The sequence below is a fragment of the Aricia agestis genome, chromosome 21, assembly GCF_905147365.1.
Source record: "Aricia agestis chromosome 21, ilAriAges1.1, whole genome shotgun sequence".
Lineage (NCBI taxonomy): Eukaryota > Metazoa > Arthropoda > Insecta > Lepidoptera > Lycaenidae > Aricia > Aricia agestis.
In genome coordinates, this window is record NC_056426.1 from 2,624,398 (window position 1) to 2,650,439 (window position 26,042).

Genomic DNA, 26,042 nt, shown 5'->3' on the forward strand with positions numbered 1-26,042 from the left:
ATAAGACGTTCTATTACAAATACCTTCTCAGTACAACGTTGTGGGCTAAGTCGATTAATCTTAAATAATTATTATAAAATGAGTAATATTTTAATAGTAATAGTTTTATCGTTATAATATAAAGTATCTTAACAATAGTATAGAAAATAAAATTATATTTTACAGTAATTTTAAAGGGGTAAGTACAATAAAATACTTTACAACATTATGTTGATTGGAGATGGTTTTGATGCCAGCGAGTGCCAAATCAAAATATGCGTGGATAACTTACTGATAACTGAATGTAAAGAAAATATTTAATTTGATGAACCATAAGTAGTAGCAGGTAGGGTGATGATTGAAATATTATATGAGACATGCTGTACAATATCCAAATTCTACTATTGTACAACATTAATGCACCTTTATTTTTCAATACAATCTGGTTCTTATCAAACAATTTTACTCACGTCAAACAAATGTAAAAGTGCCTTTTAGAGTTTTGACCAATCAGAATATGTTTGACGTTGGCTGGTATATCACGACAATCGTTTTGCTGTTTGATCAGCAGGCGTAGCATGGTCACAATAGAAACGGTTTCTTTCTACGGAAGAATAGACAAAGTGACAGTTAGACAATGGAAATCCGCCATTACGTCGATAAAATCTGTCAGTATGTCGATTCTTTCCAATGTCTACTGTTGTTATGCTAGCCCTGCTAAAATGGATTGACCAAGGAACAAAGATGCATTAATGTTGCATTAAAGTAGTAACATAGCGGTACTTGAGTGTGGTATTTATTATAGGTACACCAATGTCACATAACCACCATTTAACTTACTGCTTTTTATTAGCTAAAGTTCCTCTAAGCCTGAAAATTTTAATAACAAGTCATTCTAATAAATAATTTAAAAATAATGTGCACACCAACATTTTCTGACTGTCTGGTACCAAGTCATATTTTCATAAGTTCATTAAGTCATATTTTCACTATATCAAGTAAGTTACTTGATATAGTGAAAATATGACTTAATTCGTTAATTCGTCCGAAATGTAACGCTTTAACGTTTAACGAAGCTAATTTTTTTTAACGGATTAACTATTAACGAAGTTAACTATTTGATTAACGGTGCCCAGCTATGCAAGTAAGTATTTAAGAAATTTTTCTTTTCTCACTTACTTACGTAGGATTATCTTGGGATCATATTTTATTTAAACTTACTTCAAATTTATTACATATCTTTAAGTTTAATATCTTTAATTAAAAAAGATGTACACAATTTTAACATCTCATTATTTAAGTAGCAATAATTAACCACATCTTATATGGTAACATAGTGGTAATTCGAGGTAACATAGTTGTTTTTCTATGGACGAATTTCTGCTACAAATTTTTTACCTTACCTGTAATACGCGATAGCGTATTAACGTTGCTGGCTGACGTGCCAGTAGGTGGCGTGCCAGTGGTCGTACCAAAAGGTGGCGTGTCAGTGGCCGTGCTAGTAACTGGCGTGCCAGTGACTCGTATGCTACTTTCTAGGAGTGAACTGGCAACTCACCTAGCATTGATAGCCTGCTGCAGGCCGGTGGGATCGGAGATGTTATTGTTATTGTAATTTGAGGTAACAGAGTTGTTTTTCCTATAGATGATTTCCTATTACAAATTTTAGCATGACCTCTGCTGTTCTCTTTCTGTCTTGGGTTTAACTGGCAACTCACCTGGCATTGATAGCCTGCTGCAGGCCGGTGGATCGGCGATGCTTTTTTATAGTAACACAGTTGTAATTTGAGGTAACAGAGTTGTTTTCCCTATTGACGATTTTCTGCTACAAATTTTAGACCTCCTGTCCTCTTAGAGCTTAGACAGTCTTGGGGTGAACTGGCAACTCACCTGGCATTGATAGCCTGCTGCAGGCCGGTCGGGTCGGCGATGCTCTTGCGCGCCGCCTGAAGCGCGGGCACGCACAGCGCGTCCACCTCCGCCATGCTGCCCTTCTTGGACAGCGTCTTGCTGGGAGACCAGGGGTACTGAAAACAGAATATTTATTTTAATTACTACAGGTTTTCCCTATTGTGAGTGAAACTTTCTTTTATATTTTGAGTAAATCTTTAACAAAGTCTAACTAAAGGTAGGTTTTTTTTTAATTTAGGGTCGGGTTATAAGGATTTAATGTTGTATTTTTTTTATTTTACGAAATCTATCGAAATAACTTACAACTTTACTACACATTTTTAGTTTATTACCTTTCATTAAAAAAAGATTTGCAACACGTCATAATAATTAAGGTAGCAAAAACTATTTACATTTATATAGTAACACATAGTGGTAAATTCAAGTAACAGAGTTATTTTCATACGATTTTTAGCTACAAATAGAATGATCTTAATGGATAATTATTATAATACCTCACCTGTCGCGTATTAGCGTTACTAGCTGGCGTACCAGTCGCCGTGCCAGCTGGCGTGCCAATAGTTGTGCCAGTGGCCGTGCCAGTGGCAGAAGGCGAGCTAGAACGCGCCGGACTGGTGTCTGAGGACGACACTCGTCCGCTACCACTATCAGACGAATCGGCTACGGATTTCCTGAAATTTTTTATTTTGGAATGATTATGAAGTTGGAAGATGTAGACAAAATAGTGGGACAAGCTCATTTACTTTTGGAAATTGTCTGTTTTAGTACATTACATGAAATGAAATAGATTCGACTTCCAATTGTACAACGAATGAAGTTGACCGATAAATTAAACAGTTTAATTAGTAATGAAGAAATAAATGGTATTTTTGGAATTTCTATTATATGATTAAGTTTTAATTTAAATAAGAATGAAAATGTTTTAATTTCTATGTTGGATGCGACAGACATTTTAGTTTTAAATATTAATGCCTTAGTTTTAAATATTAATGTTACAAAAGTGCAGCGTTTGTTTTTAAATAGAGCACTTTATACATTCGGTTAGTTGTTGTTCTTTGTTTGGGCCCTGGTAAGCACTTACCGCGAGCTGTGCAGGTGCCTGTTGTCCGGTCGCTCGTTGTGTTGCAGCAGCAACCGCGCAGACTGCGACAGCAACACTCGATCACACCATGATGGACATCTGAGGAGTTGACAAAGAAACAATTATCATCAAGTAGCAAAACAATGCAGTATCCCGTCGTAATCATTAGTTCAATTTGATGAAGCTTGTGACATAAACTCCATACAATAACTAATTTTTTTATTAATCTAAAGTTTAGTAATTATCCTACTAATATTATAAAGGCGAAAGTTTGTTTGGATGTATGGATGTATGGATGTGTGGATGTATGGATGTTTGTAACACTTTCACGCAAAAACTACTAAACGGATTTTAATGAAACTTTACAATAATATAGCTTATACATCAGAATAACACATAGGCTACAATTTTAACCAACTTTCAAAATGGGGGAGGTATTATGTTCGTTTTCTTATATTCAACGATTACTCCGTTTGTTAACCGATTTTCAAAATTTTTCTTTTGGTATATAGGGTATCATCCTAATTTGGTATCATATTCACAAAAGTGGTGATCTGATGAAGGATCCATAAGTAATCGAGGGAACTCCTCAAAACTTATAGGGAAATGTGGTGACTTCGGTTTCGTGAGAAGTATTCTAAGCATATGCTACCAACAAGTAAGATTTTGCACCGAGATATACCTGGTATACCGTGGTTCGGAAGGTGCTGAGAGAACTCCTGATTCTTTATAAATACAAGTTTGGGAGTTTCGGCGTTGTTTTAAGAACGGAAAGCATATGCTACTATGCAAATTACATTCATCATCATCACTACCATATAATACCATTTCATAGTCTTTTAGATCGAGACTCGAGTTTGTCAAGCGATAATTAAAAAAAATCTATACCTACCTAATATTATAAACCTGAAGAGTATGTTTGCTTGAACGCGTCAATCTCAGGAACTACAGGTCCGATTTAAAAACTTATCTGAGTGTTAGATAGATCATTTATCGAGTAAGACTATAGGCTATATTATATTATCACGCTAAGACTAATACGACCGAAGAAACTCAGGAAAATGTGGGAAAAACGGGGGAAATATTTTTTATGGGAAAATGTACGGTTTCTGTAAAATTCCTAATTTACGCGAGCGTAGCCGCGCGGGACATCTAGTTGATTATAATTTTCATCTGCCTTTATATTTTAAGGACAACGGTTGAGTTATTCTCTTGCATGATATTAATAACGTTTGCCGAGTTAGATAGTTTATTATACAGGGTATAACAAAATAAAGTAAAGTTTAGCGTGTGCAGCGCTGAAAAGTAACTTTTGACTTCAATGTTTCCATGAAAAATGTGCAAATTTCATGAATTTGCCCGTTCAAAAAAGTTGCTCTTTCAGCGCTGCTATTTTTAAAGTGAACTCTGTACAAGGAACAAGTACACACCCTAATAAAGTATTGTTACGGATACGGACACGTAGTGCCATAGCTAGCGTCAAATTGTGGAACCACTCGAGGAATTAAAACAACATAAAACTCCTACTCGATACTAGATGGCGTTAGGCTTCCAGAAATATTCCACACTTGTTTACGGGAATAGGATGTATCCTATTCCCGTAAACAAGTGTGGAATATTTAGAATGTATTCTAGAAAGAAATGTTCTGGTACCGTCTAGGACTCGCCTATATAAATAGCCGCAGGAAGGCGGGCCAGTGACTCAGTTCAGTTCGAGCGATCTTCAAGGCTACTTCGGAGTGAAAACAAGTGATCAATAGTGAGTGAACCAGTGAAACCTAAGATTTGGCTACGACCTAGGACAGTGATAGTGCTTAGTGTTTAGACCTGGTGCTTAGTGTTGGACCTAGTGCTAGTGATTAAAGTCTTCATAAGAGTCAGCAGGTCTTTCTCTCCAAATCCTTCGAACCCTAGCACGTAACAATATTATCACTTAGTTTTGTTACACCCTGTAATCTGCATACTGTATAGTGTACACTTCCTTTGTCTAGTACCCGTAACACAAGTCCTTCAGATACTTAGCACGAGGCCAGACTGATGTGGTGTTAAGCGTCTATCGATTTAATTATTATTGTTACTAACCTCGTCTTCATATAATGCGTGGGGAGGTGTATGTCCTCTTCAAAGGGGTAGGTGGGTGGAAACTTCACAGGAAACTCGTATAAGTGCGGTCTTAGCGCTTCTAGCTCACGGTCGAATCTTTGCAGCTGAAACGACCAAGTCAAAGTAAAAAAAAAAAGTTTATAATATGGGCCAAGATACCTAATTGAAATAATAAATATAAACATATTCAAACTAGATGAAACCCGGAACTCGCGCGAGAACCGTACATTTTCCGCGATAAATAGTACCCTATGTTCTTTCCCAGGACTCAAAAGTATCTCCATGCCAAATTTCAGCAAAATCGGTTCAGCGGTTGGGCGTGAAGAGGTAACAGACAGACGGACAGACAGACATACTATCACATTTAAAAAATAAATAAAATAAATAAATAAATAAACCTTTATTCCCCTTTTTTACCATTACACCACAAGAATGATACAATGAAAAGATTGCAGATATAGAATACAAAACAATCCACATTCCACAGTAAGTAAATGTTACAGTGTATTAATAGTGTATACGACAATACAAAAATATTATGCATATTTATAATGGCATAACAAGATTTGAAACTCCAACGAAGCAAGGCAGGGAGTGTAATGATCAAAAACTGAATTGGCATCCACTCAGATAGTGACCGCGGTTCGCAGTCCCTGATTTTCAGTGGATCCAGACCGTCAGGTGAATGACAGATTATAATATAAGTATGGATGGTTTACCTACCCAAGGCTCCCTGAATATCTTCTGATGATCGACATGCGAGAACTCCTTCTTGGCTACCGTAAGCACGATGCGATCATCGGATTTCGACCGGAACTGAAGTTTGGAGGACTCAGTGTTGGTCCCGTTCTGTAGCCTGCACGCTGTCAGCTCTTCCGTTACTTTCTGAAAGAAAAAAAAAGTCAAAATTACGTCTGTAGAATATAAATACGTCTGTGGAATTTTGACGTGGGAGAGCCATGCTTCGGCACGAAGAAATACCACGTTCTCACAGAAAACCGGCGTGAAACATCGCTTGCGCTGTGTTTCGCCGAGTGAGTGAGTTTACCGGAGGCCCAATCCCCTACCCTATTCCCTTCCCTTCCCTTCCCATCCTTACCCTCCCCTATTACCCTATTCCCTCTTAAAAGGCCGGCAACGCACCTGCAGCTCTTCTGATGCTGCGAGTGTCCATGGGCGATGGAATTTGCTTTCAATCAGGTGACCCGTCTGCTCGTTTGCCCCCTTATTTCATAAAAAAAAAAGAAAAGAAAGAGACAGAGCGAGAGACAGAAATAGACCGACATATCTTAACCACGGCCTCCAACTCGTCTCTTAAGTTGAAGTCTCTGAATATGAAGAACGGCGTCGCATTGACGTCGAATCGTCGTGACGTAGCCGAAGGAATCAGTCCAGCTGACGCGAGAGTAAAGAGTCAGAGTGTGGAATAGCTCTATTGATCTCTCCCTTTCTCTACTATACACTTAAAAAGAAACAGCCATACCTTGACCACGCCCCCCGTGTCGGTCCTGAAGTTGAAGTCACCGAATATAAAAAACTGCACGGCCTTGACGTCAAATTAAAGACTTACAGAAAGAGTAAGATAATAGCTTCATCTCTCTCTCCATTAAGGATATAGAAAGAGATAGACATACCTTAACCACGCCCCCCGTGTCGGTTCTGAAGTTGAAGTCACCGAATATGAAGTACGGCGCCGCGTTAACGTCGGAGTGGAGATGACGTAACGTGTGACGTAACGCCCGCCGTCGACTTCGGCAGTACACCTGATAAGAGATTATCACGTCACAACACGTCAGTAAAACGTTATAGAGCGTTGTTCGTACGTAAGCCGCTGTGGTGTGGCATTTCCCATAACATATCTTTTAGTTCTTAAATATGTGGTCAATGCCATAAACCTATATTAATCGGTTCAAGAGGATACAAAGCCTTTTGTCAAAGCCAAAGTCCCATGGCCAAGTTGAACTCGAAAACTTCTGCGCGACAATTTAAACATAAAGTATCCGTTAACTTTTAGAGAAAACTGATTAAATTTTGTTTCATCCAGTTTATTTACAGAGGGGAAATGCTCTATCGTCATCAGATTGAACCATAAACACCTGCGCAAGAAATACTAACTCGACTATTGATACCGGAAATATCTACTTTATTCTAGAATTATCCAGTTCTATCCAGTTTGCTTATAGAGGGGATAGTGCTCCATCGCGAGCAGATTGGATGCTTTGTGGAACAGATATAATATGCTGACGAACTCTACCACCGTTTTGCGTAATGTCTTTGCGCGACCACTTAAACTGGAAATATCCAGTTTATTCTGGTTTAATCTAGTTTTATCCAGTATACTTACAGAGGGGCAAGGCTCCATCGCGAGCAGATGCATATCGAAGTATTGAACAGCGCAATCATTTGCGCAAGAAATAACCAGTTTATTCAAGAATGCACCAGTAACTTCTAGAACAAACTGGTTCAATCCAGTTCTATCCGGTTTACTTACAGAGGGGAAAGGCTCCATCGCTAGCAGGTTGGATGCGTCGTGGAAAAGATGTATGTTGACGAACTCCACCGCCGTGTTGCGTATCGACCAGCGCGTGCGCAGGAAACCCTTGCGTGACCATTTGCACTGAAAATATAAGTTAGTGTTAGATACTGAGAAAAGTTGCGGTAGCTTCTATCGTACCCGCAACTCTGCCTTAAGCGAGGAGTGGAGCACCATGGGGTTTTAGTTGGTAGACTACAGGAGTCCCACATACCCCAGCCGATATCCACAATTTGCCGGGGATGCGTAAAGCATATCCCCATGTAGAAAAAAAAGATACTGAGAAAAACCATTGCCACAAATTTGAAGTACGGTCTACCAGAATCTGATGGCAAAAAGTGAGAAAAGAAGTTGACTCTTCCAATACCGGGGTGATTGGAATAAAACATTTTGATTTTTTTTTTCCTTATAGCGGCTGGTTATGTGTGTGAAAGATGTGAATTATAAAAATGTATCCAATGATCGAGGATATTTTTTTTAATCTGCCATCCGCCATCAGATCCTGGTAGACCTATAGTATGTGTTGATTTCATAGGGAATATATCATTTTATTTATATTATTATAACTTATTTTTGTTACACCCTGTATAACTGAACCTATAGAAACACCTACATTTAACTGTAGTCTGTACCTACACAACTGCAAAAATCATAACCCTTTTGTCTCCACAGTCGATTAAAATCGTCGATTACCAATCAAGGAAGCAATCAAACTCGATAATAACCAGCAATTGGTTTAATTTAATGTACCCACAAATTCGGACGTCCCATTTAGCTTATCAACGCTGTGACGTCACCAACATGGCGGGAGCTAACTAGTTTTACACTATTAACAGTCCATCACATTTCTAAATTACACTCTAACTGGATACAGCTTATATGTGCTACTAAGTGCTAATAATTTAGTGTGTGTATGTGTCTCTACAATAGAGTTCATTGTGAAAGTAGCAGTACTGAAAAAGTTATTTTTATTCTCTGTTTTTAATGAGAAATAATTCCCCAACGTCATGAATTTGCTGAATACAATAATTATTATTAATTAGAAAAACAACTCTTTTAGCGTCGCTAAACTTATCTAGTTTTGTTAAACTCTGGCTAATATAATACCAGGCATCCTTTACCCTTGACAAGAAATGCTGGAGGAACTTATATCTGGAAAGATCTGAAGGGTTAGTGCGAGTTTTATTCGATCCGACGCATCGAGCACGTTAACGTGAATTTATATGGGATCAAAGCAGTATCCACGTTAGCCAGTAGATGGCGCTGCTTTGATTCCATATAAATTCGCGCTAACGTGCTCGATGCGTATGATCGAATAAAACTCGCACTAACCCCTCTGCTTCACTCTCACCTCCGGGGAGACCTTGACTGTCGACTGATACCTCTGGAAATAACTTATTGACTCTTGCCCCTTTTTTAATATAAAATAAGTGTCCAAACCAGCAAACGGGTCACCTGATGGTAAGCAACTACCGTCGCCCATGGACACTCGCAACATCAGAAGAGCTGCAGGTGCGTTGCCGGCCTTTTAAGAGGGAATACGCTCTTTTCTTGAAGGTTGCAAGTCGTATTGGTCCGAACAATACTACTGGTGACAGTTCATTCCAGAGTTTTGCAGTGCGCGGCAGGAAGTTACGCGTTAAAACTATATCTGGGAAGACCGTCTATGATGATTTATCCCCAGGAGGAGCTTTTGCCTCTGGAAATAAAGTCTGGGATTCATCTGGAAAGAAAGTATGTGGCAATATCTACCCTTCGAAGCTCTTCTCTCTTACCTTCGGGAAGAAAAGAAGAATGCGCGAATACATGTTATCTGCCTTCCTAGCATTTATTGCCTCTGGAATCTGGATAGACTCCTCCGGAAAAAAATACTAGGGTGTATTTTACCTTCGAAAAGATCGTCTGTGGTTACTCTACCTCTGGAAGGAGCGTCTGCATCTCTGGGAAAAAAGGTTTTACCTCTGGATTCTGTAAAGAACGTCTGGCGTAATTTCTTCCTTCTCTCTTACCTCTGGGAAGAACTTGACTGATACCTCGGGTAAGAACTTCTTGACTCTTGCTCGTAGGAAGACCTTGGATCCCTTACCTCCGGGAAGAACTGCTGAGGGAATTTAGCCTTCTCCTTGGTGGTGACCTTTTCTATATTCCCGCTGTTCACCTCCCTCCCCACCACGTCCACGTACGACTTGAGTTCGAAGTCCCATATCTTGAGATCGGTCAGCGTTGAGTGCGCGAAGTACATGTTGCCTAATGCCTGGAATGAGGAAATAGTAGGTTTAAAAAAAAATTCAGGTAACGGAAAAAACTAAACACGCCCCACTCCGACCGGCACAGCAGTCTGTCGCTTGCCCCTATTGAACACACACAGAACAAGCAAGTCAGTCGAATAGATAGAGGGCTGCAGCTCGGTCGTGGACTCATGGACTCGACATTCTTTTTAACAAATGATAGATCAGCATCGGCATTCATTTCTTTGGATTTTTCAATAAGTTTGCTGTACGTAGATTGGTGTTCATGTAATCCTTGCTTTTAACTATCCACAACCAAGGATGCGACCGGTAAATGGAAATAAATAAATGTCAAAATTGTTTTTGTTGGTTTTTCTTTAGTTTAGTGTTTGTATTGATTACAATAATATGTTTTAAGATAATATTTTAAGTGCAATCCAGCCGCTCTCCAAGGCGCAAATGACGACGGGCCGCCCGTTGCGAGTTGCGACCATTCATGTACAGACTTGCCCGTTCCCGCGCGAGAAAAATGCGATCTCGCGGGCAGGCTGCGGGCACGGGCCGGCGAGCATGTCTGTGCCGTACCTAGGAATTGACGAGCAGACATGCGACAGAACTGCCCGTGACGGGCGGCCCGGTAGTCAATTCCCCGCTTTGGGCACGGTGTTTGTGTGCGTGCGACGACTTGCATAAGTGGATAGAAAATGCAATGCAATAGCTTTCCTGCGGCAGTCCCTGAGTGCCACACGTATTTTGTTCTGCGTTGGAAGAAGGGTCATTTTTCAGAGAGTATGTATGTACGTTTAGCACTGCGTATTAACTTTTTGACTTTTTGGAGGAATAACTGTTTCTTGTCAGGTCGGTACCGATGTGATGTTGACGCAGGTGATGGTGATGATGATGGAACAATTGACCGCACTCGCCACTAAGGCGAGAAACGTCTTCAATTACATATGATTACGTTCTGACGCGAATTAATTAAAGTGTGAGTGGACCTTAAATGCAACATGCATTTGCGAGTAAAAGTTGAAATATTTTAAAAGGCTCTGCTGCTGCTCTCTGAATGGGCCAAAATGGTCACATTTAGCAATTCATCTCAATCAATTCAGCAAATGAATTGTCAAAACTGTCAAACTGACAAATGTCAAATTAGTACGAATTACTAGACATGAATTGCAAACAGATTTGCATTTTGCGATTAAAAAAAAATAGGTATTGTGATTCATAATAGGATTCTCCAAAGCGACCATTTTAGCCCCGCTGGTCTACTAAGAACCCTCTTAACGTAGCCTAAAAGAGCCATAGCCCGGGCGCGCACTAGCGGCCAGGCCGCGGCGGCCATCGAGATAGATACCTTAGTATGAAACCGCTATAGACCACGCGCAACTGGCCGCACGCTGTCAAGCGGTCACACCATACTTTTGATGGCCGCCGCGGCCTGGCCGCTAGTGCGCGCCCCCGGCATAGAGCCATAGAACGTAGCCTAGTGGGAAGACCGTTGGTTCGCACTCGATAGGGTGCAGGTTCGATCCCGGGTGGAGGTGCACCAATGAGACATTTTAAGATCTAAGTACATAATTCGGACGCTCGTACGGTACGCACGTACGGTAAGTTACGGTAAAAAAGAGATTTCCACAATTCTTATATATTCCAGCATTCCTAAAACACTTAACTTTATCACGGCAATAAGGATCCATCCTAAAGCTTCAACCATTTAAAATTTCTCAAAAAGTCTTACGTAATCTATGGACGCCCTCTAAGGTACACCCCTACCTCCCTTATATCGACCCGTGCAGTGTGCATCCGCCGGAAATAACTCTGCAGCACGTAGTCGGTACAACAGAGTTGCATGTCTTAGCTTTACTGCAATATGTATCTCGGTTCTAGTATTTTCTCTACTAAACTGTCACTGCCCGTGATATACAGTGTGTAACAAAAATAAGTGATAATACTTTAGGGTGTATACGTGTTCCTTGTAGAGAGTTCACTGTGAAAGTAGCATCTTTAAAAGACTCTTTTTTTTTTCACTTTTGTATGGACAAGGGCTCGAGCGTCACGAGTTTCCCCATACAAAAGTAAAATAAAATTTTTGGTCTTTCAGCGCTGCTACTTTCACAGTGAACTCTCTACAAGGAACACGTACACACCCTAAAGTATTATCGCATATTTTTGTTATACCCTGTATACTTATTAGATTTACTTATTGATATCTACTTATTGAATATTAGATTCCCTAGTTATAAGGCCGCCATCATGATTCATGACACCTAAATATTTTTTGTTTGTTTTTCTATTCTTTTTACATCTTTTTTGCGTGCACAATCCTTACTAATATTATAAATGCGAAAGAGTGTCTGTCCGTTTGTCTGTCTGTCTGTCTGTTACCTCTTCACTCCTAAACCGCTGAACCGATTTTGCTGAGGTACGGAGATGTTTTGAGTCCCGGGAAAGGCCATAGGGTACTATTTATCCCGGAAAAATGTACGGTTCCCGCGCGATAAACGATTTTAGGCGCAACGGAGTTGCGGGCGTCTTCTAGTGAAGAATATTTCATTCTATAATTTCATGCATCATCAATAAAGCTTTCTTGTTTCTTATAGTTACATTACATTAATGTTAAATTAAAAATACAAAATGGTGTTACTGGAATCAAATCCACAACCCTTGAGAACTACCCAACGAACCATTATGGGATTGGCTCATACAACTTACAAGATAGCTTAATCCCCTACACGCAAATTAAATTACTTATCAGTTATCACCAAATGCCAATATAATTACGCCGATAAAAATATACTTGACGCCAACAGACTGTTGTCATGTTGCGAGCGACTCGCAAGTCGCGACGACTGTCGCTTCAATTATGTTTGATGTTGCGCCTACATTATTTGACTTTTGATTACCATTACAACATTACGAAAGTTTGAGATGATTTCTTTAAAGTAAGGTTGTGAAAGGTCCATCCTTGATATGTAACGGACTTTGCGTCCGTAAACGTAAATGACAACAATAGTTTGATTTTAGAACGTTGAATTAAATTTGAGAAGTCACTAGCTGTTGCCCGCCGTTAGTATAGTAGATCACGACCCAAGTATTATTTATTGTACAAAAATATTCAATGTAGAGCATTGACTTTCCTACGATTTTATCTATACTAATATTATAATTCTGTAGAGTTTGTTTGTTTGTTTGAACGCGCTAATCTCAGGAACTACTGGTCCGATTTAAAAAAATCTTTTACTGTTGGATAGCCCATTGATTGAGGAAGGCTATAGGTAGGATATATATACATTTTATCACGCTAAGACTAATAGGAGCGAAGAAATAGAGGAAAATGTGGAAAAAACGGGGGAAATTGTATGAAAAAGCTTATTTGAACGCGCTAATCTCAGGAACTACTGGTCCGATTTGAAAAATTCTTTCAGTGTTAGAAAGCCCATTGATTGAGGAAGGCTAAAGGGTATATTTTATTACGCTAAGACTAATAGTAGCGAATAAATAGAAGAAAATGTGGAAAAAACGGGGGAAATTATATGAAAGGGCTTATTTGAACGCGCTAATCTCAGGAACTACTGGTCCGATTTGAAAAATTCTTTCAGTGTTAGATAGCCCATTTATCGAGAAACGCTATAGGCTATATTTTATCCCGCTAAGACTAATAGGAGCTAAGAAATAGGGGAAAATGTGGAAAAAACGTGGGAAATTATATGAAAGGGCTTATTTGAACGCGCTAATCTCAGGAACTACTGGTCTGATTTGAAAAATTCTTTCAGTGTTAGATAGCCCATTTATCGGAAAAGGCTATAGGCTATATTTTATAACGCTAAGACTAATAGGAGCAAAGAAATAGAGGAAAATGTGGAAAAAACGGAGGAAAATTATTTGAAATTGCTTATTATCTTAAGAACTACTGGAGAAATTTTTATGTTATTTGGCAAATATTAAGAATAGACCACGTGAAGGAACAAAGGCTATTTTTTAAGGAAAAATGTACGGTTGCGAGAAATTCCTAAATTACGCAAGCAAAGCCGCGCGGAACATCTATAAGTATATAATAAAATCGTAGGAAAGTCAATTCTGTACATTGAATATTTTTGTAAAATAAATAATACTTGGGATGTGATCTACTATGCTAACGCGGACGAATTCGCGGGCAACAGCTAGTTATATATAGATGTTCCGCGCGGCTTCGCTTGCGTAATTTAGGAATTTCACGCGACCGTACATTTTTCCGCAAAAAATAGCCTGTGTTCCTTAACGTGGTCTATTCTTCATGTTTGCCAAATAACATAAAAATTGCTCCAGTAGTTCTTAAGAATCTTAAGATAATAAGCAATTTCATATAATTTCCCCCGTTTTTTCCACATTTTCCTCTATTTCTTCGCTCCTATTAGTCATAGAATAATAAAATATAGCCTATAGCCTTTCTCGATAAATAGGCTATCTAACACTGAAAGAATTTTTCAAATCGGACCAGTAGTTCCTGAGATTAGCGCGTTCAAATAAGCCCTTTCAAATAATTTCCCCCCGTTTTTTCCACACTTTCCTCTATTTATTCGCTCTTATTAGTCTTAGCGTGATAAAATATAACCTTTAACCTTCCTCAACAAATGGACTATCTAACACTGAAAGATTTTTTTAAATCGGGCCAGTAGTTCCTGAGATTAGCGCGTTCAAATAAGCCCTTTCATATAATTTCCCCCGTTTTTTCCACATTTTCCCCTATTTCTTAGCTCCTATTAGTCTTAGCGTGATAAAATATAGCCTATAGCCTTCCTCAATCAATGGGCTATCTAACACTAAAAGAATTTTTCAAATCAGACCAGTAGTTCCTGAGATTAGCGCGTTCAAATAAGCCCTTTCAAATAATTTCCCCCCGTTTTTTCCACATTTTCCTCTATTTCTTCGTTTCTATTAGTCTTAGCGTGATAAAATATAGACTATAGCCTTCCTCGATAAATGGGCTATCTAACACTGAAAGAATTTTTCAAATCGGACCAGTAGTTCCTGAGATTAGCGCGTTCAAACAAACAAACTAACAAACTCTGCAGAATTATAATATTATAGTATAGATTAAATGTATCTGAGTGCGGCGATTTAAGTACTTACGTATAACCGTTCGGCCTCACTATGACCGCCATCATATATTAGCAACAGTCGCTATTTTAATCGCTTTTTTACTCGCCAGTCGCCACTATATTCTTCGGTAATGTGGTATCGGCCTTAAAATAACCGCCCTACGTCCGCCCACCGCGAGATAACGTGTAATCGATTTCTATTTATATTCGGCAGAGAATATTCCTCACGTGACTTTACTTTCATGGCTTTTATTTTTTTATTTATTTAAAACTTTTGCACGTTGTTGTACAAAGGCGGGCTTAATGCCTCGTGGCATTTTCTTCCAGCCAAACACTAGGGTGTAGTATTTTGTTAATTGTTACAAAGAAAGACTTTCTTTATAACAAAATACTACAAAAGAACCTATGTTCCAAATTTGAATTTCACGTTCCAAGCAGCGTTGTTCCAATTTTAAAAACATTTAACTTTTTTATTGTACAATTAGTAGTATAGAGCAACGTCATTTTTTTATAGTTATTATAGCCACGGCATTAACGAGATGCGTCGATCGATAGACACGTAGGGTATTTATAGAAATATCGACCCCCTGTTACAGGACTCAGCTGACTGTAAAAAGCCTGTGACCGATATAATCACCATCATGATCACTACCGTCTCTAGTGTAATAAGAATTACATTATTTCTTGGAGCGATTTCATACTAAAACGTCCTAGAATCTTTTACGCAAAAAGAACCTTGAGTCCCGGGAAATGACAGTTGGTATGGACTATGGAGATACCTTGAGTCCCGGGAAAGGACATAGGATACTTTTGACCCAGTACGGTTCACGATAAACTATTTTGGCGCAACGGTATCAACGGAGTTTGAGGATTTTTTCTTAAAAGCTGCTCTTGAGTGATTCTTAAATCTATAACATAAAACATTAACAAATCTATAACAAAAACATTAAATCACAGGACGTTCTTGTCATTTTTCTACTGAATAGAGATGTCCATAATAAGAAGACAAATTGTAATAATCGTTAATCCCTAATATCGATAATCGAATCGATAAAACATGAAAGGATGCGCTCGATGCATCAGATAAGCAGACTTATTGCTTATATCAGTTTACTGAAGACTTAAACCTGTTAATTTACAAAATTATTTGACTTGTTACCGGAGCCGGTTCTTCTCGCCGGGTTTCCGAACCGGTGGTAGGCACCAGCAGGCGTAGGATGGTCACTATAAAAACAGTTTCTTTCTACCGAAGAATAGACAAAGTGACAGTTAGACAAGACAAAGTGACATTTAGACAATGGAAATCCGCCATTTTGTCGATAAAATCTGTCAGTTGGTCGATTCTTTCCCATGTCCACTGTTATTATGCTAGCCCTACAGTAGAACCAACATTCTGAAAGTATTTTTTCCTACGTACTTATATTTATATTATACTAGATGTCCCGCGCGGCTTCGCCCGCGTAAATTAGGAATTTTACAGAAACCGTACATTTTCCCATAAAAAATATTTTCCCCGTTTTTCCCGCATTTTCCTGAGTTTCTTTGGTCGTATTAGTCTTAGCGTGATAATATATTATATAATATAGCCTATAGTCAAACTATTTTTAGAAATAAAATAAAGATTTTTTTTTAATTATCGCTTGACAAACTCGAGTCTCGATCTAAAAGACTATGAAATGGTATAATATGGTAGTGATGATGATGATGATGAATGTAATTTGCATAGTAGCATATGGTTCCTGTTCTTAAAACAACACCGAAACTCCCAAACTTGTATCTATAAAGAATCAGGAGTTCTCTCAGCACCTTCCGAACCACGGTATACCAGGTATATCTCGGTGCAAAATCTTACTTGTTGGTAGCATATGCTTAGAATACTTCTCACGAAACCGAAGTCACCACACGTTTCCCTATAAGTTTTGAGGAGTTCCCTCGATTACTTATGGATCATCAAATCACCACTTTTGTGGATATAAAAATCGGGTAACATACGGCGGAGTAATCGTTGAATATAAGAAAACGAACATAACACCTCCCCCATTTTGAAAGTCGGTTAAAATTGTAGCCTATGTGTTATTCTGATGTATAAGCTATATTATTGTAAAGTTTCATTAAAATCCGTTCAGTAGTTTTTGCGTGAAAGAGTAACAAACATCCATACATCCACACATCCATACATCCAAACAAACTTTCGCCTTTATAATATTAGTAGGATGTAGCCTATAATATATTATCACGCTAAGACCAATAGAAGCGGAGCACCAATGAAGAATGTTTCAAAATCGGGTGATTTTTCCTATTGTGCTGCGTAAACGATAAAAGTTTCGCAAAAATTGGCAGAATTTTCTTTATTTACCCATGAATTAGTTACTCTCTCGGGTCTGTGGCTGTTTGGTTGTTCGTTTTGTTCGGTGTTGCTATGTGTCTGTGCGGATGATTTTCTTGCTCTTTGTATTCGATGCCTATCCCTATCCTGGCTGAGGCGAGCCTCATGCTCTACAGATGATTCTCTTTCTCTCTGTATTCGATTTCTATCACTATTCTGGCTGAGGCGAGCCTCACGCTCTACAGACGATTCTCTTTCTCTCTGTATTCGATTTCTATCACTATTCTGGCTGAGGCGAGCCTCACGCTCTACAGACGATTCTCTTTCTCTCTGTATCCGAATTCTATCATTTTTCCGACTGAGGCGAGCCTCACGCTCTACAGACGATTCTCTTTCTCTCTGTATCCGAATTCTATCATTTTTCCGACTGAGGCGAGCCTCACGCTCTACAGACGATTCTCTTTCTCTCTGTATTCGATTTCTATCACTATTCTGGCTGAGGCGAGTCTCACGTTCCGTTGACGATTCTTCATCTCTTGCTGAACGTGCTCTTTTGGCATTCACTGTACTACGACCTATGTTCGAACGACGACGTCTTCCAGGCATGATCGTATAGTAATACCCACAAAGCAACAAATAACCCAATCGCAAAGCAAAAACAAAAGTCCGTTTTTCTAACCAAGTCAAATATATTTTTATCGACAATTCAGAAACCAAAGAACCAGAAACAATGAATATCTGAAAGAAAGCGTTGTGGTTGCTCCTCTGCGTTACCGTCTGCACAACCACACAATGACGAAATACACTATCTACTACAATAACATAAGCCCGAAGCTTATGAGAGCCCCCGGCCGGTTCCGCCGTAACCGCTATGTCCCTCGGCCGCCGCCGCGCGACATATTTTTTGATTCCGCGTAAGTTTATACGTTTGAAAACTTCTAAAGTATTGATCGAAATTGTATAGTGTAAAAGACAATTATAATCTACATTTAATGTCTTAGCTTCCAAACATGTTTATTTGGATAAGGGTTAATGTTGTAAATTGTTAAAATCGCTTCGTAAATAAGCCATTATTTTTCGTAAAAAGTAAAGAACAAAAATGGCTATTGTGAGTTATCCCTAAGAAATAGACATATACCATCGCGGACTTTTTTGTTTACCTTACTAAGGTGTACAATACTGTAGTACATTATTTTGATCTATCTCGTAGGGTTTAGCCAGCGTTTGCAATATAAACGCAAAAAAATGAATTTATTTACGACATAACATTAGAAACCTCTAAAATTATCAGTGTTTCTCTACCATATTATGCATATGTTATACATATAAACCTTCCTATTGAAACACTCAATCTATTAAAAAAAACTGCATCAAAATCCGTTGAGTAGTTTTAAAGATCTAAGCATACATACACACATACATACAGACAGCGGAAAGCGACTTTGTTTTATACTATTTAGAGATTTACTATAGGTTCAGCGGTTTGGTCGTGAAGAGGTGACTGACAGAAGGACAAACTTTTGCATTATAATACTAGATGTCGCCCGCAACTCTGTTGCGCAAAAATTTGACGTGGGAGAGCCATGCTTCGGCACGAATGGGCCGGCTCGACCGCAGAAATACCACGGGCTCACAGAAAACCGGCGTGAAACAGCGCTGGCGCTGTGTTTCGCCGAGTGAGTGAGTTTACCGGAGGCCCAATCCCCTACCCTTTCCCTTCCCTACCCTCTCCTATTTCCTTCCCTATCCTCCCCTATTACCCTATTCCCTCCTAAAAGACCGGCAGCGCACCTGCTGCTCTTCTGATGCTGCGAGTGTCCATGGGCGACGGAAGTTGCTTTCCATCAGGTGACCCGTTTGCTCGTTTGAGCCCTTATTTAATTTTTTTTATTTTACTGAAGTCTGTAACCGTACATTTTTCCGGGACAAAAAATTTCCTATGTCATTTCCCGGCACTCAAAGTCACCCAGACCAAATGGATGGAATCTACGTTTAGCAACAAAACCAACTACAATAATTTCGTAGCAATTTTGAACACGGTTTCAACCTACGCTCTATTTAATCTTATAATGTTATAGGATTTGCAATAGGGCTTCGTATTATGACGAGCACTAATAGATATGCGGCCTTTTCATGAAATAAACTGGGAAACAACGAGCGGTCGGAACACCTGATGGTTAAAGACTGCCACCTCCTGGCCAATTGGCCATAATAATGCCCTTTCCCGGGGTTCAGCGGTTTGGGCGAGAAGATACCTCTTCAGACAGACACACAGACAAACACACTTTTGTATTCATAATATTATAATATATCTATACCCTCCCTCCCTTTTCTCTCATGTCCCTTTGTTCTCTTTAATCTTTAAAACTACGCAACGGATTTTGATGATTCTTTCAGTGTTAGATAGCCCATTTATCGAGGAAGACTATAGGCTATATTTTATAACGCTAAGAGGATGAAGAATGAGAAAAGGAGAATGTGGAAAAAACGGGGGAAATTATTTGAAAGGGCTTATCTCGCGAACTACTGTAGCAATTTTTATGTTATTTGGCACAGATGAGAAGTAGACCACGTGAAGGATCATAGGCTAGTGGCTATATATTTTATACCCGCGCGACGCCGGGGCGGGTCGCTAGTAACTATATTGTATGGATAACGTATATACAATGTATGTCTGTATCAATAATAGCTTCTATTTTGGCACCACTGTCCCCTTGATATGCCCATCTCTTTCTCGCACAATACATGCTTCAGAGTCAGACGTTTCGTTTCCGCCTCTTTTCAACCTGCTTCTATTAAAGACATGACAGCTGTCATTTAGGGATGGTTATCTGACATAAAGTGCGACAAGGCTTTAAATGAACGTGGGCGTGGGACGCTGCTGGTAAAGGAGAACTGTCAAAATTGACGTTTTTGTATGATGGCAATTGGCAGCGTTAGTTCCTTTTTTCGCCACGTTCATTTAAAGCCTTTTCGAGCTGTAAAATCTATATCCTTGTTGCTTTCACAACACCTATAATATATACATAGATCAACTAGACGACTGTACATTTTTCCGGGATAAAAAGTATCCTATGTCCTTAATGGGGGCTCAAAGTATCTTCATACCAAATTTTAGCAAAACCGGTTCAGCGGTTTGAGCGTAAAGAGGGAACATACAAACAGACAGACACAATATCGCTATTGTCAACGTGCGGCACGATCCGACTGGACGTCAAAAAAAGAGTGCTGCTGTCATGTATCACACGTCCCTTTTTACCACGCAGTGTTACTGATAGTGACAACTGACATCTCTCTTGCTCAGGCCTTTGTTTCTCTATTCCGCTAGGTCACAATAGACATAACTACCAGTAGTTCGACTGCAAAGAAACGGACAGGTTTCAATATCTGTCAAATTCGTCGGGTTTCACTAGGATTATGAATGGATTGTGCCTCGCGCTGGCTGATATAATTTATTTTTAAATATTTAGAATAAATATTTCAAAATTGGATTCTGACAATTTTAATCGCATGTGCCAAAACACAAACAACAAAACGACCAAAGAGGAACACGTCCATCGAATATGTCATATTTTTTAATTCGTAGGTAACAAGTTAACAACCCTAGCGACGATTTTCGTCATAATACATCAAATTTAAAAAAATTAACATCAGTTCTAAGTCGGCATACTCTATCATTCTGTCTACTCTGGCTAGGTATATTAACTTTATGGTTTCAACCAAACAGAAAGCATCTTTCGTGACATATTGACATCAGTTTGGCACGGCAACACGGCAATTGACACGCAAGACATCACTACATGTCTCTACCTGTGTACCTTGTGACAGTGGTAGCCACTTAGGAGCAAATGAAATATCGAAAACCTTTATTAGGCTTTGTTTCCACCAGAGCTGTAGCTCTACCATGAGTTTAAAGCTATAGTATTTATCGATACTCGATACCGACTACGTGAATATTTAGTATGGCGATTTTAGTTCCGCAAGTAACCGCTAGAGGCGCTGTAAAATTTGCCATACTCAAAATTTACTTAGTCGGTATCGAGTATCGATAAATACTATAGCTTTAAACTCATGGTAGAGCTACTGAGCTAAGCTGTGTTGCGAAGAATGTGTTTAAATTATGAACCAATAGAAACGCTTTATTTGCCTGACCACGTTCAACGCAAAGATTCTATTCGTTCTTATAAAACACGTTCCCTGCAACGCAGCTTAGCTCATCTCCGGTGGAAACGGAGCCTAAAAGATATTAGCACAACCCTAGTTAAAATATTTTCCTCACAAGTCACAACCCTAACGAGTAACAAAGCGTAGTAATTTAGAAACGTAGTACATAGTAGCAAACAACGTTTAGCATAATTTATAAACCCTCGGGGTGAGTAAACAATGAATAACAAATGACAGCCCCCGCAAAGCAAAACTTTGGGATCGCGACGAATCTGGAAAGGGCAACTGTGTTATATTATGTACGTCAATAGTATTTATAGGTCAGCGGTCACCAAATGGCGGACCGCGCTCCGCATCCGGACCGCCGACCCATTGTGTGCAGACCAAGCATTTTCAAAAACGAACTTCGTTAAAAATAAATTTCGGTCTCGACTTACTGATGAACACCTTCAGGATTTAATATCAATAACTTGCACCAATTTTACTCCAAACAAGCAACAAAAATTGCCTCTTTTCTCATTGAATATGTAAACAAAATACCTTTGTGAATTCCGTAATTAATTACCTTTGTTTAATTTTTTTTATGTGTGGACCGCGAAGGTCATTTCTTGATATGGACTCCGAGGGAAACTAATTGGTGACCCCTGTTATAGGTCTACCAGAATCTGATGGCAAAAAGTGAGAAATTAAATTGACTCTAACAACACCGGGGTGATTGGAATAAAACATTTTGTTCCTTTTTTTTCTTATAGCGGCTTATTCTGTGTGTGAAACATGCCAATATAAAAATTAATCCAATGATTAAGGATATTTTTTGAAAATATGCTGTCAAAATTTGCCATCAGATTCTGGTAGGTAACATTATAAACGCGAAAATGTCTGTCTGATACCTCTTCACGTCCAAACCGCTGAACCGATATTGCTGAAATTTGGTATGGAGATAATTTGAGACCCGGGAAATTTTCTTTTCTTTCCTGGGACAATGTACGGTTCCGCGGACGATAAACGAATTTTGGCGCAACGGATTTGCGGGCGTCATCTATTTGTACAATATCTATATTGGAATCTCGGAATCGGCTCCAACGCTATTTGACCGAGCTTCGCTCGGTATTCGACAAAACACGAATAAAATGACATTTTCTAAAAATGATTCCTAGCTAGATCGATTTATCGCCCCCGAAACCCCCTATATACTCAATTTCATGAAAATCGTTGGAGCCGATTCCGAGATTTATATATATATATATATATATATATATATATATATATATATATATATATATATATATATATATATATATATATATATATATATATGCATATTATTGGTACTAGCTATTTGACCAGCTATTATATATATTATATATACAAAACACGAATAAAATGACATTTTCTAAAAATAATTCCTAACTAGATCGATTTATTGCCCCCGAAACCCCCTATCTTATATCTTTAAACGAGCAATTCTTGTATGTATATATATATATGTATATATGTATATATATATATATATATATATATATATATATATATATATATATATATATATATACATATATACATATATATATATATATATATATATATATATATATATATATATATATATATATATATATATATATATGTATATATATCAAATAGCGTTGGAGCCGATTCCGAGATTCCAATATAGATATTGTACAAATAGATGACGCCCGCAAATCCGTTGCGCCAAAATTCGTTTATCGTCCGCGGAACCGTACATTGTCCCAGGAAAGACAAGAAAATATGTATATATGTATATATGTATATATATATATATATATATATATATATATATATATATATATATATATATATATATATATATATATATATATACATACAAGAATTGCTCGTTTAAAGATATAAGATAGGGGGTTTCGGGGGCAATAAATCGATCTAGTTAGGAATTATTTTTAGAAAATGTCATTTTATTCGTGTTTTGTATATATAATATATATAATAGCTGGTCAAATAGCTAGTACCAATAATATGCAATAGCTGCCAATAATATATGTATACACAATCTACCAATAACGACTCGTCTGATCATTAATTAACCAATCCCGAAAAGAGATTTAAAAATCGAACACACCCCTTCCAGTTTTGGATCTTAAACTTGTGCTCGGCCTATATTTTATTAAATTAACTAGCCAACGACGTTTGACACAATTTATAAGCCCTCGGGCTAAGTAAAGCAACACCAAAACGATTTTAATAATTAATTTCTACAACGTGACAGCCCTTGTCGACATGTAGGGACTAGGGACTATGTAATGTAGGTTGTAGTCTGTAGATAGGGTTGCCATCGGACTATGTAATGTAGGTTGTAGATAGGGTTGCCATTACCTAAATTGCCGGCGCCGGTCAGGCACGACGAAATTCCCGGACTTTTGGCCGAAATGTGGCTATTTCCCCGGACACCCCTTTAACAGTATTTGCGATTACGTCTTGCCATTTTTTGCTTTACCAACAAGAATTTGTAAAAATCTGATTAACCGTGCAAGAAACCGTGGAACAAAGAAACTAAATCATAACTAACGCTTCTATCATACAAAAACGTCATTTTCGACCTGTGTTTGACAGTTCTCTTTTACCAGCAGCGCTCCCGTCAATGTCACCCACGTTCATTTAAAGCCTTGTCGAGCTGTGAACATTTTGTGAAACTTTCAACTGTCTTGGTGATTGGTATAGCGCATTGAGATACAATCTGGTGACAGAAGGACAGGCAGTGAAGTCAGGCTGAAGCCAAAGAGCGTAATTTGTGAGTTGTGCTATCTCGGCCTTTTTTAGCGAGATTGATCTCGGATGAAAAAGAGGCGAGATCTCGCGAGTTTGACGAGATTGCACTTGAGCATGAAAACGTCTTATTCGAAGCGCGAACTGACACGGACCCCCGGAGTTGCGATCACGGAGTAAAAACAAAGAGGAGCTGGCCTAAGCAACTGTGCACTGTGTTTTTCAACTAGGTCCTGAATTTTGACTTGTCGTTGTTTTTTTAGTTATAAAAGAAGTGTTTTATTACTAAAATATTTGTGTTTGATAATGTGCGCTTTTATAATTCTGGACGTCACGTTATCGTGGACGCCGGCTTCCATAAAACGTTGGGTACGTTAAATGCCCTTTGACGTGTAGACGTCGTGATGTCCTCTAACGTGCATGTTAAAAAGTTATCGTCAACGGAAATTTGAAAGCGTCTTCATATAATATTTCCATACATTCTACTTCCATATGTTATCGTTTTACTGCGGACGTCTACGATATTACCGCCACGTCCACGTGCAAATTATAAAAGCGCACATTAGAAGAGAAGACTGGTTGTTTCTTTCATTTGTTATTAATTGATAGATAGTAGATAGTTATATAATATGTCAAAGTTTACTACTTAAAAATTATATAATAATAATAATAATAATAACAGCTCCCACACCAGTTTTGGTGACGGTGGCCGGTTTCATTGAAACCAGGCCAGCTACGCAGGAGTAATTTTATACTGCCCAAGTGTGTGCGCAATACTCAACAGCACTCTCATAACCCAGTGGGACGGAAGACCGACACGACTGGCGAGAGATCAGGCGCAGGACCGACTTTTTACATGCCCATCCGACGCATGGATCATCTTACTTGTCAGACCAATGTCAGACAATCAGGTGATCAGCCTGCATTGTCCTAACCAAACTTGGAAATAACATGTTTCCAACGCGGGAATCGAACCCACGACCTCCGAGTCAAGAGCCGCGCTCTATACCACTAGACCACGGAGGCGTTTTTAAAAATTATATACAGATACGTCAAACATAGTTTGATGCATAAAATTCTATAGAAAAAATCGTGAAAATGAATGTTAATCTTATAATACTTATAATATTTATTACTTTTTTTCGTAATTTATTCAAATATTGTGATTATTTGCAAAAAAAACCCACCAAATTTCGAGATCTCGCGGTATTGTATTCATAAACTCGCGGGATCTCGCTTGAGCTCCAATCTCGCGAGATTTGCATTCCCTAGTTGTGAGTCGCAGAATTTCGGCTGGCATAAATTCTGCTGCATTCAGTTTCATACATAAGTCCTGTTTGATCCTTGAGAAAGGAACCCGAAAAAGCAAATTTTGAGTCTTTTCAACGAGAGTTATTATTGTTATTGTGGGTAGCTTCTCTAAAGATTCTGGCATTATTTCCACCAATTTTACAAGGACGCCCATGGTTTCTATGCATAATAATTGTTTTAGAACAATCGGAATTCTTAAAATCATTATGCTATATATTATCACGTTCATATTATATGTAAAATTATGTTCCCACTTGTGCCGAATTAGCTCAGAGATTAATCAAATTCGTCTTTTTTTTTATGAAATAAGGGGGCAAACGAGCAAACGGGTCACCTGATGGAAAGCAACTTCCGTCGCCCATGGACACTCGCAGCATCAGCAGAGCCGCAGGTGCGTTGCCGGCCTTTTAAGAGGGAATAGGGTAATAGGGGAGGGTAGGGATGGGAAGGGAAGGGAATAGGGGAGAGTAGGGAAGGGAATAGGGTAGGGGATTGGGCCTCCGGTAAACTCACTCACTCGGCGAAACACAGCGCAAGCGCTGTTTCACGCCGGTTTTCTGTGAGA

At 38.7% G+C, this 26,042-nt stretch overlaps 1 protein-coding gene and 1 long non-coding RNA gene across 4 annotated transcripts in view; one reads left to right on the plus strand and one right to left on the minus strand.

The window, feature by feature from the left end:
• The window catches only part of LOC121737571 (inositol polyphosphate-5-phosphatase A), a 36,911-nt gene that overhangs the window by 5,520 nt on the left and 5,349 nt on the right, over positions 1-26,042 (minus strand). For all 3 annotated transcript variants that reach the window (XM_042129228.1, XM_042129227.1, XM_042129226.1), the window contains exons 3-10: positions 9,694-9,861; positions 7,566-7,691; positions 6,709-6,837; positions 5,798-5,959; positions 5,054-5,178; positions 2,972-3,070; positions 2,390-2,561; positions 1,870-2,006 (exon numbers count right to left, since the gene is read on the minus strand). In XM_042129228.1, the coding sequence (XP_041985162.1) occupies positions 1,870-2,006; positions 2,390-2,561; positions 2,972-3,070; positions 5,054-5,178; positions 5,798-5,959; positions 6,709-6,837; positions 7,566-7,691; positions 9,694-9,861 (1,118 nt within the window). The remainder of the gene's footprint in view (positions 1-1,869; positions 2,007-2,389; positions 2,562-2,971; positions 3,071-5,053; positions 5,179-5,797; positions 5,960-6,708; positions 6,838-7,565; positions 7,692-9,693; positions 9,862-26,042) is intronic.
• LOC121737574 lies at positions 1,270-16,289 on the plus strand. Its single transcript, XR_006037159.1, has 3 exons — positions 1,270-1,279; positions 3,648-3,656; positions 16,121-16,289. It is a non-coding gene; the product is annotated as an uncharacterized LOC121737574 (long non-coding RNA).